This window comes from Hoplias malabaricus, chromosome 3, assembly GCF_029633855.1.
Source record: "Hoplias malabaricus isolate fHopMal1 chromosome 3, fHopMal1.hap1, whole genome shotgun sequence".
Classification (NCBI taxonomy): domain Eukaryota; kingdom Metazoa; phylum Chordata; class Actinopteri; order Characiformes; family Erythrinidae; genus Hoplias; species Hoplias malabaricus.
In genome coordinates this window covers 48,454,201-48,470,382 of record NC_089802.1, presented here as the reverse complement: position 1 = coordinate 48,470,382, position 16,182 = coordinate 48,454,201, and the positions used below count along the sequence as shown (strand labels likewise).

Here is a 16,182-nt window from a genome sequence, read left to right as displayed (position 1 = left end):
AAAGCCAAAAGCAGTGCATTCAAAACAATAACAATGCTAGAGGGTATTGTATGGATTAGCTGATATATTCTAGGGTATGTTACAGTGTAAACTACATAAGGCATGTTTAGCTGCAAGAGAATCAGAATATCAAACCTAACATGGACAACTTCTTTAGCCCATGGTAAATGTGATGAACAGTAAGCTGGGCAGAATGCCATAAAATGCAACTGCTGTACCATTTCTCTTAAACCATTTTTATATTGATATCATTGGTACAGACTGCTAGTCCAGGACATTCCGGGACAGCTCTGGCCTTTGGAGAAATCTTGTGATGGAAGTTCTCATAAATAGCATTGCATTGTGCAATTGTAATTCTATAATGGTTCTACTAAACTGTGGTAAAGTGTGCAGTGTGAAAGCTGCAAGCCCAGGTTAGGCTTGACAATGAAAAATAATAATTAAAAAAAAAGAAACATGATTAGCACGTAAAAAAAAAATGTCTTGATATATAACAATAAGGTCTAGCCCCATGCCAGACTGTGCCATTAAAAAAGTGAAAAGCTTACAAACTGCATTTGTCCAATTTGTGGCAAACCACCAACTTCACCAGCAACAGAAATGATGGCACTGAAACATTCAGCCTGTCTTAAAAGCTTTTCAATAAGACTTGCATTCGTGAAGCGTAAATGTTAATGTGGTCTATTCAGGCTACTGTGAGTTTGAAGACGCTAATTTAAAAACATAAGCAGACACATATAAAGAACATTCTCAGTCTGGAGGCAAGTATTGTCATGATTAAATCATAGACAATCAGTTGCTCTGAGCTAAATTAACTATAGTCTGAGTGCATTGTGAGGATTAACATGTTCAATTAACATTTCTGTCAGACATCTAAAACAAGCAGCAGCAATAATGGAGGACGTTTCTGTTTGTATGTTCTTGTATCATCAATGTTAAACCCTCCATGAGGCCTTATATTCCTTAAAGCAGAAGAAGCACACAAATAACTTTTTCTTTGGAGAAGCAAGGAGATGCTGGATATAGAGGGAAGGATACTTGTGATGATGCAGTAATGATCCGAGGTTGTCAATGCATCTTCCTGTAGTTTCTACTGTTCGGCTACTATTTGGGATGCTTGGGAATTTTGAATGAGAGTCGCAAAGACAAAAGCTAATTGCATGCAGTCTCAGATCAATATTTGGATATGGATCCTATAAAGTGGGCTTGTCAGTTCTTGAGGTCTCTGACTGAGTAAATCTCATGTCAACAGCAGAGGTTCTGACAGTTCCTCATTAGTGCATTGCTTCACAGTTTTAAACATGTGGAGTCTGGCGTTGTCGTCCCAGTGTTCATCCCACTTTTTTACACATCTGTCAGCATTTTTTTGATATTGACATAGTTTGTGTTGGCCAGAGTGCAATTGCCTTTTTTGAGGTCCTCCTCCTGAAAGTCCTCATTGCTGTTGTTCACTCCTTCCTGGATCTCCATGTAGTCAGATTTGCTGATGGTGGAACCACTTCGACTTCTTTTCAGCTCCTCTTGGGAATCAGCTTTGGGGACGTTGACCTGGAGATACTGGGCCTGCTCCTCACCCTCCGTCTCACGATGGTAGAAGTAATTGAAATTTGACACAATGACTGGGACAGGCAATGCGATGGTAAGCACACCAGCTATGGCACAGAGGGATCCAACAATCTTCCCACCGATAGTAGTCGGTACCATGTCTCCATAGCCAACAGTCGTCATGGAAACAACAGCCCACCAGAAGGCATCAGGGATGCTATAGAACTGAGATTCAGGTTCGTCTGCCTCAGCGAAGTAGACAGCGCTGGAGAAGAGGATGACTCCAATGAAGAGGAAGAAGATGAGCAAGCCAAGCTCCCTCATGCTGGCCTTCAGGGTCTGGCCCAGGATCTGGAGTCCCTTGGAGTGACGTGAGAGCTTGAAGATTCTGAAGACTCTAACTAGCCTGATGACTCGCAAGATGGCTAAAGACATGGCCTGCTGCCCTTGTTGACCATCCTCTGCTTTCTCTGCCAGTTCTGTTCCTAGTGTGATGAAATAAGGGATGATGGCCACCACGTCAATCATATTCATTATGTTAACAAAGAAGCTGGCTTTGCTGGGGCAGGCAAAGAAACGAACCAGAAACTCAAAGGAGAACCAGATTATGCAGAGTGTCTCCAGGATGAAGAAAGGGTCTGTGAAATAGGTGGACGTGTAGTTGGTGGTGGAGTTGGTATTGTAATTGTTGACTTTATGAAGCTCCTCCTCGTCGCTTCGGAAGACAGGCAAAGTCTCGAGGCAGAAACTGACTATAGATATAAGAATCACCATGACAGATATAATGGCTATAATCCTTGCTGGTCCTGAACTTTCTGGATACTCGAATAAGAGCCACACCTGCTTCTGGAACTCATTCTCAGGCAAAGGCTTCTCCTCTTCTTTAATGAAACCTTCATCCTCACGGAACATTTCAATAGCCTCCTCTCCGAGCTCATAAAACCGAATCTCCTCTGAGAATATATCCAGAGTCACATTTACAGGGCGCCGTAGCCTCCCTCCAGATTGGTAGTAGTAGAGGATGGCATCGAAGCTTGGCCGGTTTCTGTCAAAGAAATACTCGTTCCTTAAAGGGTCAAAGTATCTCATGCGCTTTTTGGGGTCCCCGAGTAAAGTCTCTGGAAACTGTGAGAGGGTCTTTAGCTGTGTCTCAAAACGCAGGCCTGAAATATTTATGACGACCCTTTCGCAGCATTCTTGTTCTGCCTCAGCCTCGTAGTCCTGAGGGTGGCCCGGGTGGGCCGCCGCCTCGTCCGAGGGGTCGCCCGTGGCCACCGTCATTATGCAGGAGGGTGAGGCCTGCACTTTTCACCTAAGCCAGGCACCACAGGTTGAGAAAATGGAGAAGGGGAGTCTGAGAGGGAGGGGGCTTGACACTGTACAGAGCTGAGGGCCACAGCGTGCCACTGCAGGGTTCACTGAAATACAGCAAGCAGAAAAAAAACATTCAAATAGACAGGCTCGGTAATCAAGGTACAAACAATGTCAATGTATCCTCAAAATTACAACAGTTTTTTGGTTTTGAAATCCAATTATGTGCTGGATATAGAGCTGGACGATATGGCCAAAATATATATCACAATATATTTTTGGTCAAAAGAGTATAATTCCAATATTGATATAAACACAAGTGAAAACAACTTGAAGTCACTGTCAAACCAAACCCACTTGGCTTTGTCCATATTAATATTTTTGAACTAACTTTAAAAATGAGTGCAATCAACTGATGGCAGAACTGTCAGTCAGTGACAAATGCTATCATTATTGACACATTTTATATTGTGATATATTGAAAGTATAAGTTTTAAAGTGCATACACCTATTCCTGTTACTGGAGTCTTAATGAAAGTCTGTGAAATGCTTTGGTCAAAGTACCAAAAGGATCAAACAACACAGCACCATTATCCCACGGTCTAACCAGCCCAGTTCAGAATCTGCTTCTGTTCCTTTTCCTTTAAATGAGAACGAGCCACAGCTCAGTTTGGGGCAAGAGCGCAGGAGTGAGGAGCTGAAGCTGTTTTTTTTAATCCATTTTCAGTTGGTACTCTCTGTTCTTGTTTTTGCCATATTTAATCTGCATTCTTATTTCTCTGTGCTCATTGTGTTTGTTTTGCTCAGTTTAAACTCATGTTTGCACTCTCACATAAACATGGGTTCAAACCTGTGACTGCAGGTCTTCAGGCATGAAAATCCTAAAGTGTCTACAGTCTATTTAACTTGCAGCACACAAATACAATGACTCATTGTATCTCATGATTTAGACTTGGACAGATCATAAAAAATGGACTTGATTATATAGTTTTATAGTTTGTTGGCTGGTATACTGTCAGAAAAGCTGTTCCTTTTGCTGTCACAGTGCTGCTACCGTCAACATATTCTGTACATTTAGTTAGGGAACATAAATGTACCTTATAATATAGTAACTGTAATTTTAAAATTGTGTTGATTTCACAAGCTCCATTTCATCTCCAGGATTTATTTGATGTCTTTTTATTTTAAACAGTTGTGAAATAAAAAAGTTACAAATATTAGCCTTTCCTTCTGGAGAAGAGAATGTAATGGAACACAACTGGACTTGATGTACCTTTAAAGATACATTTACACTTTTGTACCTTTAGTGATCAATAATGTACCTCCGCCATAACCCTTTTTTTCTAAGTGTAGGACCTGAACATCCCCAAATTAATAATTCATAACATTGTCCCATTAAATGTTTTAGAGTTCACAGGGTGTAAGGAGTCAAAGCTTAAAAAGTATGACAGCAACAGAATATAGTAGTGTTCCCAAACAATGGTGCTACACTCTTGAAGGTAAAGCACTGCAAGAGTTTAACTTCTTGTGATTATGTAGCCTTCAGCTAAACTGGGATTAATATATAATATACCCTGAGAAATGAACTGACCAGATCAGGTCTTACAGAAAGACACATCCTGAATCAGTATTTATCTCTCCTGAGTTCTCACATTCAAACAGGTTATTCCTATCTTGTGTGAAAGATTAGAAACCAAAAGCACAAATCTTATAGTGTTAATAGGGAGGGTAGCCATGCATCTTGTCCTTGTGAATTTGCAAAGAATAACAATGCATCATTGTGAACACTGTAATCAAACATGATTACAAAAATGATCACAGCCAATCAACAAAGCACTCCTAATAGCTCTAGTCTGTGGTGTAACTGACTGGGATAGGCAACTGTACTTCGTGTGAACTGGAATCTTCACATGAATCCTGACATACAGACTCTCAGTCTGAAATCACAATGTTCCTGAATGAGCCTTCAGGTGTTTTTTCACATTTACACAGAAGTGGGACCCTTAAAGTGCCACAAGAAACCTTTTTAACACTCCATTAAAAGCTCTTGGAAAAACCCCATCTCTCTTTAAAAGATTCTTAAAACATTAAAATTACCCAGAAGAGCTTAATTACAAGGAACAACACCCAGAGATTCCTGGTGGTACCTTCATTTTTAAAAGTGTACATAACAAACTATTTAGTTCCAGTCAACACAAAACATGGCAGCCCTGACATCTTGGGGCTATTCCACAAAGGAGGATTTCTCAGTTTGCCAGCTAACTTAAGCCCAAAGCAAAGCCTGTCCAATAGGAACAGAGATGATGGTGATACCCATTGGACAGTTCTCAACATTGGGCTTAGGTTAGCTGGCTAAATGAGAAATCCTGCTTTGTGGAATACCCCCCAGATCATTAAGGACCTGACACGTCATATATTTATTGTTTAATATTTGACATTTAAACAATGTTATCTCTCACAATCAGGTGTACATCACAAACCCAGTGAGAACTGGGTGTGTTTTTAATCAATTAAGCTGAGATGCTGTAAAATGTTTAGAGGGCAGTGGTGAGTAATGTTTGTTTCCTTGAGCTCAAGCTATCAACCTCAACTGTCCTCATTTGGGAGCATTATCCACAGCTAAGAAGCAAGGTAGATAATAAGAACCTTGAGGTTTGTAATTTAAGAGTTGCATACATTGTTTTGTCAATTGCAAATAAGCAATTAACTTTTTGTAAACCCAATGGTGATGGGGTGTATCTGTTTTTTTGTTGTTGCTCAGAGCTACACTACAACAACATGCAAAAGTTTAAGTATTTTTGAGAGCAGATATTAAACATGATCTTAGAAAAACACTAGAAAATTACTTATTAACAAGTTATTCTGAGAATACTGTGAGAATCATCCTCCCAGTATCAGGTTCCAAACCTGAGCATACCTACATTAATATGACAAGATTACATACCAGTTACAGACTTCAAAGCTTTCCAAATACACAACAGCAAAAACATTTGGAGGACAAGCAACACTCAGCTCATGCAGGAGAGAGCAACATGCATCATCAGTCATGTGAGGGAGTCTGTCTATTAAGGGAGCCTTGTCAGTTCATTCTCTGCTGTACTGCACTGGATGATATCCATTCATATAACACTGCGGCTCTCACAGAGCAGTCATGCGAAAGAGGCCCATATCTACCACACTGTCATACATCACCACTGCTCTACACACCCACCATCCATTTTTCACCCATTGTTATCTCTTAACATGGCTTTTTATGAATTGCTCAAATGCTAAGGCTGCCACATACATCTAACACAGTCATACATGGGGTAATGTCCATGGATGACGGTCCCAAACGATGAAACAGTGCTAGTGGGCTCTGAAATATTCAACAGCAGCAGGCGATGAAATATTAAAGTGCTGGAAAATAGACTTCAAGCAAGTCCATGCCCCCACCTCCCTGCATGCATATGCTTTGGTTTTGTAACTGCACACGCTTCTGAAAAGAAAGCCCTGCTGCAGGTCCTAAAGCCCAACAACTTGACAAGACTTCTAAAGTCCATGCAGTCTGCTCTGGTAAAGTGCTGTTTCCAGCAGGAAGGAGCGTCGGGTCGGTACTGTACCTCAGTGGATAAAACTTCTATCGCCGCGCGCTAGGTTTCTTGAAGGACAGCGGCGCGAGGCTCCGAGTCGCGAAACACCAAACGTTCGCGCAGCGGCTTCAATCCCGGCTCTGTGGGCGCGTGGTGCAGAGGGAGGGGAGGTGGAGGAGGTGGGGAGGAGAGGGGCAGCACGCGGGTGTGTCCTCACCTCCCTCCAGAGATGCTGTACTCTTTCTACACGACAGGTTTTTCTGAAGGGTGAGAGCGAGAGAGAGAGAGAGAGAGAGAGAGAGAGAGAGAGAGAGGCTTGCTCTACAGTGTACTCAGCAGGTTTGTCTGAAGGGTGGGCATGAAGTGGGGTGGCGGGAAAATAAGGGGCAAATAAAGAGCGCGCATATGAAAGCGTGCACGAGTTTCAGGCTTCAGGTGGCCAGGCGAGAGAAAAAAGCGTGCAACAGCAGTGATAACCCTGTTTAAGGTGGCTTTACTATACTGTCTAAACACCGAAGAATAACAGCTAGCGTATAACGGAAAACACGTTTGTCCTCTAATAAAAGTGGCATCCATAACAAGCTCTGGTATTTTGTTTGTGCAAAGCCCACTCCCAGGGAATACAGTTATGAAAGGGGTGTACTGCAAGCGCTCTGTAACCGATTTCTTATCGAAGCCATGATGTGAAGCAATGTTAGGTGACTTGGATGAAGAGATTTGCGCAGTATACCGCTGTCTGTTTGACAGGGAGGTGATTTCTAACACGTTTCTAACTCACAAACTCGTTTTGTCCTTTTTTCGAGCGCCTCCGCTCAACTGTATCGCTCCTGGGCTCACAACCTAACGCAAGTGGCAGGCATTCATGCAGAAAAGAAATCAACAAATGAGCAAAGCCACACCAGTTAGCAGCATGCATCAAGGAGTGTTTGTAACAGACAATGCATCGGTTTGGAGCATTGCGTCTCAGCTCCCTGTCCCCTACCTGTCTACCCTCCAGGTAAATCGCAGTGGTTTTGTAAAGAAGGGCCTAGGGCTCTTTTTTAGTCTCTGTCGCAATATGACGACTCTGGTTATCGCGAGGAGCCATTAGGCACTTAGTTAAACGTGTTCAATCGAATCTGCAGTCAGGCATCGCTGTGCATACCAACAAGCGCCACGGTGCAGACGCCTGAGCTGAAGAAACACGCTTTTCGACCGCACTGTACCGCGTTATTTTTTAACCCACCCGTTTTCCGGAAGCCCACCACATCTCGCGCTGTGATTGGTTGTTAGTTTGTCTTTTCGCGCGCTGGCGGTTCGTGTTCACGGGCTGTCCGTCCGCAGAGCAGCCAATAGGCGCGCAGCAGGCTGGACTTATCTGAAAACGGGTGGGAAACAAAACACGCCACTCTACCACTCCTTACTTTTCCGCAGAGTGGGCAGTTTTAAAGGGGACGCGCTTCAAGTGTGTGAACGGTGTGTCCTCATAACCTGCCGGAGGATATTAGTCTTGTCGTTGACGTTTCTGTGCTGCTATCGTCAGGAGTGCGTTCAGAATTACTCTCCACGAAGAACTGCCAAGAAAGCAAGAGAGAACAAGGGCAGTGCCAGCAGGTCCTCCAACCACTTCCAAAAAAATAAAATAATAATAATAATAGCTTAAAATCAATATGGAGAAATCCACGGGGCAAATATCTCATAGATATTTCATCATTATGTACTTTGTACAATTTTAAAAGCGTACTGCTGAGTATGTTTTCTTTCATCCACCTGAAAATCCTGAAAACCACACACTCTTTGAAAAGGTGCTACACCGTTTATTTTGGACAAGGCAGAAGTTGTCCTAATGTAAAATTCTTTGTCTATTTAACAGGTCTACAAGGTCCCTTTACATTATTTTGATATACACTTCAGACTTTTTGGTATAAACATTTCTTCACGCTCACACAGCAAATTATAAACATATACATAAATTAGACATTTATTGATTTGTAATGTTGTATTTGTCATTTTCGTCATCATGAAAATGTATAGGAAATAGGTGGATAATATGAAATGTGGACAGAAGCCTGCATCTAAATAAATACACAGGGTGGTAGTCCCAGACAGAGACAATTCACATAAAAACCAGAATGAGCATGCACTGACCCACTCACTGTGACAGCAACACCCAAACACTCATCCACTCGTCAGATACTCAGCACCAGAACACGTACTTCTTTTCTAGACAACCTGCCAAATCTCCCTCCAGGTGATGAGTCATACACACTATGTTTTACCCTAATTTATTATTCTGGGGCTGGCTGCTGCTGTACATTTTTCTTGGACTTCAGCTTGTGTTGGCATCTCTGATTTCATTCATTAGAAACTCATTAAGTCCTAATAATGAATTTAGGATTGATGGATGGCAAATGGGAGACAGCAACAGCTTGTTCCTGCAGTGAACAGAATCAAGTACAAAATACAGTGTAATGGCCTGGCTCTGTGTAATGAGTTAAAAAAAAAAGATTCTTTGAGCTCTTTGGTTAAGGGATACAATACCAGTTAAAATTTTGGACACATCTCCTCTTTAGTCGTTGGTTTGAATAGGGCTATTCACTCTATAGAACTGTGTACCAGCCCCTACCTCTACACAACACAAGTTATGGTCTCAAACACATTAAGAAGGCTAACAGTTCTACAAATTAACTCTTGACGATCTCATGAAGCTGGCTGAGAGAGCGCAGAAAGTGTACAAAGCTGTCATCAAAGCTGAAGGTGGCTACTATGAAGAATTGAAAGTATAAAACATATTCTGGTTTGTTTAACACTTTTTTACTTGTTTACTACACAATTCCTTATGGATTCCTTCATAGTTTTCTTCCATATTCATTTACAATGCAGAAAACAAGAAAAAAACAAAGAAAACACATTGAATGAGGAGATGTCCAAACGTTTGACAGGTACTGTACATTCACAATATGTGGAAAATGGCCCAAAACCAAGGAAACCCTCCGTGAGTGGGCATGTCCAAACATTTGACTGATACTGTATGTCCATAATTTCCGCTGCTCAGAGCCATGAAGATGAGATTATAATGTTTATTTGGGATTTGCAACTCTGTGACTACTGTAGTTCCTTCATTCTGTCTCTCAATCACCACTGATATACACCTTACAGGGCCCTGCCTGCTGAGCCATTATTTATAAGAATGAAGGCTATTAAAGCCTTGTTAATACAGTCTCAGTGACTGGGCTCACATTGCATTAGCCTTCATACTTTAATTAAAACTCAGGGGCTTATACCATCATATAATCAGCCAAGGGTACAGTATACTGGAGGTGGAGGGTATGTGTTTTTAACGGATGAAAGAGGAGCAGTACAAACATGGAGCAAGCGGAACTGATTCCAGCAAAATCTAGGACCACAGCTAGAAGTTCTATACATCAGTAGAATATAGACCTAGACTTTCGCCTGTTGCTCTGCACACTTTCTCATCCACATTTCACCCTGCTCTTCAATGGTCAGAATCCCCACAAGACAACCACAAAGCAGGTATGATTTGGATGGTGGATCATTCTCAGCACTGCAGTGACACTGATACTGTGGTAATGTGTTAGTGGTGTTAGTGTGTGCTGTGCTGGTTTGAGTGGCTCAGCATCCTGTGTCCACTGATGAAAGAATAGAGGAATGAAAACACACAGTGTGCAGCCACAGATGAGCTCTGACTTTACATCTACAAGGTGGACCAACAGGGTACGTGTGTCTAATAGAGTGTTAATAAAACTCCAGTAGCACTGCCGTGTCAGATCCACTTGTGCCAGCACAACACACTCTAACACATCACCACAATTTCAGTGTCACAGCAGTGCTGAAAATGACCCGACACCCAAATCATACCTGCTTTGTGGTGGTTTTGTTGCAGACCATTGAAAAACAGAAGAACACAGAGGCTAAACATGAGCATAAGCAACAGATGAAGAACAGTCAGCAGCAGCATCAAACCCTTAGAGTTAGGCTTGTTTCTAAAATGTTATTATTATTTTTTTTTATGATAATATATACATTTTGTAAAATAAATCAGTTGTGATCGAGCATTTTACCCAAACCTGTTGTAATGACAATCATTTCAGTGTGTTGTGCTTGTATGAGTCTATTTAAGTTGTTCTGATTCTCCTATATTGTGTGAACAGATTTGATGTGCTCTGTTAAACTTGCCAAAACAGCTTTTCTTCTCTAGAATCATCTCAAGTTGCTGATATTCTAGATGTGTTCAGTTTAGTGAGTGAGAGAGAGAGAGAGAGAGAGAGAGAGAGAGAGAAAGGTGCAGAAGGTGGCATAGTGCCAGGCCTCAGGAGATACTCAAGGTCACTTATCCGCCCACTGCTGCGGCACTTTCACCAGCAAAACCTGTAGACACAACGAAGGACAGACACAAGCCCCTCCCTTCAACACACACACACACACACACACACACACACACACACACACACAAATGCAATATTGCTGTTATGATAATTTAGATATATTTGCTGGATTTGTGACATCTGGTGTTTGGGCTTCGTAATATAAACAATGTTAATGATGCTATTTTCAAATTACAGCAGTTACATAAAAAGATTTATAGATGATAGGTAGATACAAGGTTTTGCTCTGATCTGCTTGACCATCAACACTGTCACCATCAGATAAGCACCACTTAATTCTTTCCTCATGGACAGATAAGAGACAATCAAGCTCCATTCTCACTTCAGATCTAAGAAGTGATTCTGTCCTTCATTCCACTGTGAAAAGACAGCTCAGCACTGTGTGTCTGAAAGAATGTGTGATTTTCAAGGAGCCTTTGCAGAGAAAAAAACATCTCTGCTGATTGGTGCTGAATAACTGTTTATATAATTTACATACAATTATATATTAATTGAGGAGGCCATGGATCATTTTTTTTAGATCATGCATAGTGAGATATAGTGAGATATTTGTTTTTTAAATGTTAAATCTTCACTTCAGTACAATGTGGTACAATTTGTGCCTGGCACCATTTCATTTTGTCTTGCATTTAATGTGGAAATATAACTTTTAAGGGGTTTAACTTGTGCCACAGATGCTGTTTTTATTGCCTCATAATAGCATATGTATAATTTTATCTTCTAAATAAAACTTAACCAGGGTGCAGGTACACAGTCTACTGTTGTCATTGGATGGTGCTTGCCTTGTTACTATGGCAACAAGCACCAGAAGCCCTTTCTGTTGGCAGTGTGAAGGGAAAGAATGTGGTGATGACATCACACAGGACAAGGAAGCACTGGCACAGAGCCCAAGACGCTGTGTCATGCCTGGAGCTTTTCTGACAGATCCATCATTGAAGTGGCGGAAAAGCACCTTGAGTCAGCATTTTATGCTTTCTTCTTCTTTTTCTTCTTCTTCTTCTTCTTCTTCTTCTGCATGGTTGACAGTGTCTTGCCTCACAATACTCTCTTCAGATTTTTGTATGTGAGCTTTCATTATGGTCTGTGCGCTAAGAAATATTTAATTTTAATACTTCAGTACTGATTTCAATACATCCAACAACGCTGACCTCAAGACCTTAACATAATGAAACAATTAAATAATCAACATCCTTAAACACCAAAACAATTCTGGCTGATTAATTCTAAAAGATATCTGGTCTGGTAGCAAAATATAAGAGGCATGTTTTCAGCAAAGAAATTGGGAAAATCCACATTGATATGAAATTATTATCCGCAACAACGTCTGAAATTATGGGATATGACTAGGCTAATGTTTCTAAAAAAATGGTTATGTAAGAATGTGTTATTGTAGAAACAAAAGGCAAATTAGCATAGGTATCTATAGTTTAGATAATCTGAAACTCACAAGACTAGGCTATGTATTGTACATAAGTTCATTTTGAAGAATGTGGTGCAGTGGACTGTTATTTATATCTGCACATTCTCTACACTTGTGCAACTGCTTTGATCAGCTTTGACCTCCTGTGTCCCTACAAAAATACATTCTTATTTCTAAGCATCAGATCACACTACTCAGCTTACCTGCATGCTACAGTATCCGTGTAGATAATGGTGCCTCCATTATCTCTTCAAGGGCAAAATCTCCAGCCCGCTGCTTGTCCTCTGGGTGTGTCAATATGAGCGATTCCTGCAGACCACTGTTTTCAGTCTTCAGTTTCACACTTCATTGCCTGTACTGGAGCAGCCCATAAATCTGAATCAAGGAACAATGTAATGCAGCAGTGAAAGAGATCTCTTTTAGAAACATATTATTAACCTAAGCTAACCTGTGAGTCACAGGTTGAACAAATGGCTGGGAACCAACCATTAACAGCTACTCAGAATATTAGATGTATGATATATTTGGTCCCACTTTAAATTAGGTGTCTCTAATAACTGTGTAGTTACACAATAACAACTGTGTAACTACTGGTTATATCTTCACTGTTACTCATGATTTACAGTAGTACAGCTTCTGCAAATGCACATATGTTGTAGCAACATCAGTTTTTACTCCTGGTATTACATGAATGTATCCTAACGGCTACTAATAGTTTATTACATATCATTTAAAAAGTTTAAAAGGAAGGTGGAACACATGGTGCTTTTGTAGAAGTTGTACTATGATAATTCATCTGTAACAGTGAATAATATATCAGTAGTTGTTACACAGTTTTTACAGTTATTCCACTTGCTGTTGATGTGTAAATACACAGTTATTAGAACCTTAGTATAAATAGAGACCATATTCTTTATTACACTGAAGTGCTTAGTGATTGATTCACGCGTAAATTTATTTTGACCACGTGCTATATCTCAAACAAGCCGTTCCTGTGCCCTGTCCCTGCCAACTGTCCTTGGAAATGACATTATGGTGATACTATGGCAAATGGCAACTGCTTATACATAATTGTCATAGATGGATATATATATAGGCGGCACGGTGGCGCAGCAGGTAGTGTCGCAGTCACACAGCTCCAGGGGCCTGGAGGTTGTGGGTTCGATTCCCGCTCCGGGTGACTGTCTGTGAGGAGTTGGTGTGTTCTCCCCGTGTCCGCGTGGGTTTCCTCCGGGTGCTCTGGTTTCCTCCCACAGTCCAAAAACACACGTTGCAGGTGGATTGGCGACTCGACAGTGTCCATATTTGTGAGTGTGTGAGTGAATGTGTGTGTGTCTGTGTTACCCTGTGAAGGACTGGCGTCCCCTCCAGGGTGTATTCCCGCCTTGCGCCCAATGATTCCAGGTAGGGTCTGGACCCCCCGCGACCCTAAAATTGTATAAGCGGTTACAGATAATGGATGGATGGAGATATATATATATATATATATATACACATATTTCTAATATATATTTTAGAATGTTGAATAGAAAACAGATTTTTAAATGTTATATGTTTTATAACAAAAAGCTTCTATATTAAGTGAATATTACTAATTCAGGGAAAAAGCTCCTCTGAAATGACTGTTTACAAGTTTGAAGGTTGTAAATAAGACATGATTGGTGCTCAAATGATCTTGGGTTGAGGGGAAAATGAACACCATAAGAAAACACCTTTTGTTTGTACTCCTGTTTTTTTTATAATCAGTAAAGAATGAAATTTAATGAATTTAATCCATACTAATATCTAAGAGAGTTTCTAAGTACTGTGTGATGTATAGTGACTTCATTCCACCCATTCAAATTCTATTCTACTAGTTTAATATAACAGCAATTGCAAAACCTGTGTGGCCATATATAGTGTTAATACACTGGGAAATCCTAGCCAGTTACAGAGAGCTTCTTGTTTTGTGTTGTTTTCTCTCGCTCTCCTGTGGCTTCACAGCTTCTCAGAGATGGTTACAACAACAGCAGCATCGTCACTATGTGATGGGGTGAGTTTGGCTTGTGTCTCTTCCCAAAAATTACATTATTACATTATGGGAGAAAAAGAGAGAGGGGGAGTGGGGAAGCCCTAGGCCTTTATGGGAGTCCTGAGTCCTGGAGAAGAGCATATCAACACACACACACACACACACACACACACACACACACACACTCAGACACATGCAGATACACATGAAATGCTCATGCCCAATGAGCTGTGCTGGGGCTCAGCTGTTCCAACCAAATAGAGGAGGCGTTCCTCATTATCACACACACACACACACACACACACACACACACACACACACACAAGAAGTCTCTTGTTTCTCATTCTCTCTGTTCTGCTAGAGCATCTCCTGGGACAAGGCCAAATATACACTGCGATAATGGCTTGTATTACAGCACTTACCGAAGCACTATTGAATCAATGTCAGAGTACAGTCAAGTAAATTTAGGTTTAATCTTTGATTCACGACCCCGTCATCATTTCACCTGTTGTCCTTCCTTTGTCCACTTTTGGTATAAGCACTGCATTCTGTGAATAGCACCAAAGACCTCATTTGACCAAAATATTAAATATGACCTTCACAATTTGGCCCTTGTCAAGGTCACTTAGATAAGTTTAAAAACATTTAAAATCTGTTTACTTTCTGCATAATATCGTACTCCTTCACAGGTGCCAGAGTAACAGGATAGTCAATTTTATTCATGTAACTTTTTAGTGGTTTTAATGTTGGAGTTGATCTGTGCATATGTTAAAGTCACTGTAACACAAAGTGTCTGTTTGATCTGTAAAGATTAAAGAAAGTTTTAAAATATAAAAATATAATTATAGCGATTTAGCTCATAAAATCCACCCAAGGGATATATGTAACATATAGAGTACAAAACATTATAGTAACCCTTTCAAATATGTTTAATGCATTTGCTAGAACTAAAAAATATTTGCGCTCTATGAATTCAACGAGATAGGGCCTGATTCGTTTAAGCTCTGTGAAGCATACGCACTGGGCAAAAGCACATTTCCACACATGAACATGCATATGATAAAGGATTTGTTGCTCTATGTTAAGACAATCATGCGTATCAAACACCTCATTACTGCACTGATCATGTATATGCACTCCAGGCCATTTAAAATTATATTTGCTAACGCTTTTTTTTTTTAATGAACAATGCAGTGCAATGTAGACATTTTTCAATTTGCATTGTGGTAATTAGAGAAGTCAACAACTACAAGGACAGAGTTTCACCTAAAATGGTCCATCGTAGCATAAATAGAGATTAGTTACAGCATCTAGGTTGCTCTGCATGAGAGGGTGAGTTACTTGGGTCATTCTGAATATGGCTGTTCTTTTTTGGCAAAGCTAAGAATAGCATGCAGGGCTATATGCTACAATGATCTGGGTTCAGGAAGCGCTGCAGCTTGCAGGGGAGACCAAAGGAGAACAGAATGATTCAGGAGTTTTGGTAACACCTGCTTGGCCCATGTCTGGGATGTCTCTCCAGTAGCACACTCCATGTGCTACTGCTTGCCTAATGTGCCTGATATACAATTTTTCTACATCTGGGGGAAAAATTAGCAGATATCCTGAATGTGTAGGTTTGCTGGCAGGAATTGAGAAGAGATATCCACCCCATGTCTATACCTAATGTCAACATGCTGACAATCATCCTGATAATCACAGAAGTCAGCATGTGAACATTAGGTATGACCATGGGGTGGATATCTCTTCTCAATTCCTGCCAGCAAACCTACACATTCAGGATATCTGCTAATTTTTCCCCCAGATGTAGAAAAATTGTATATCAGGCACATTAGGCAAGCAGTAGCACATGGAGTGTAGTTTTTCTATAAAAATGTAGTGGGATTGTTGGGGAATGATAATTAGTTGGTAGGACATTGCCCCAAAAAATGCCTCCAT

At 40.8% G+C, this 16,182-nt stretch overlaps 1 protein-coding gene across 1 annotated transcript; it reads right to left on the bottom strand.

Annotated features, from left to right (window-relative positions):
• Positions 1 to 476: 476 nt before the first annotated feature.
• Positions 477 to 6,594, bottom strand: LOC136691629 (potassium voltage-gated channel subfamily A member 2). The gene is made up of 2 exons (XM_066664268.1): positions 6,459 to 6,594; positions 477 to 2,963 (listed from the first exon to the last, which is right to left on the bottom strand). The coding sequence occupies exon 2, from the start codon at positions 2,824 to 2,826 to the stop codon at positions 1,345 to 1,347; it is 1,482 nt and encodes a 493-aa protein (XP_066520365.1). The 5' UTR covers positions 2,827 to 2,963; positions 6,459 to 6,594; the 3' UTR covers positions 477 to 1,344.
• Between the last annotated feature and the right edge of the window lie 9,588 nt (positions 6,595 to 16,182).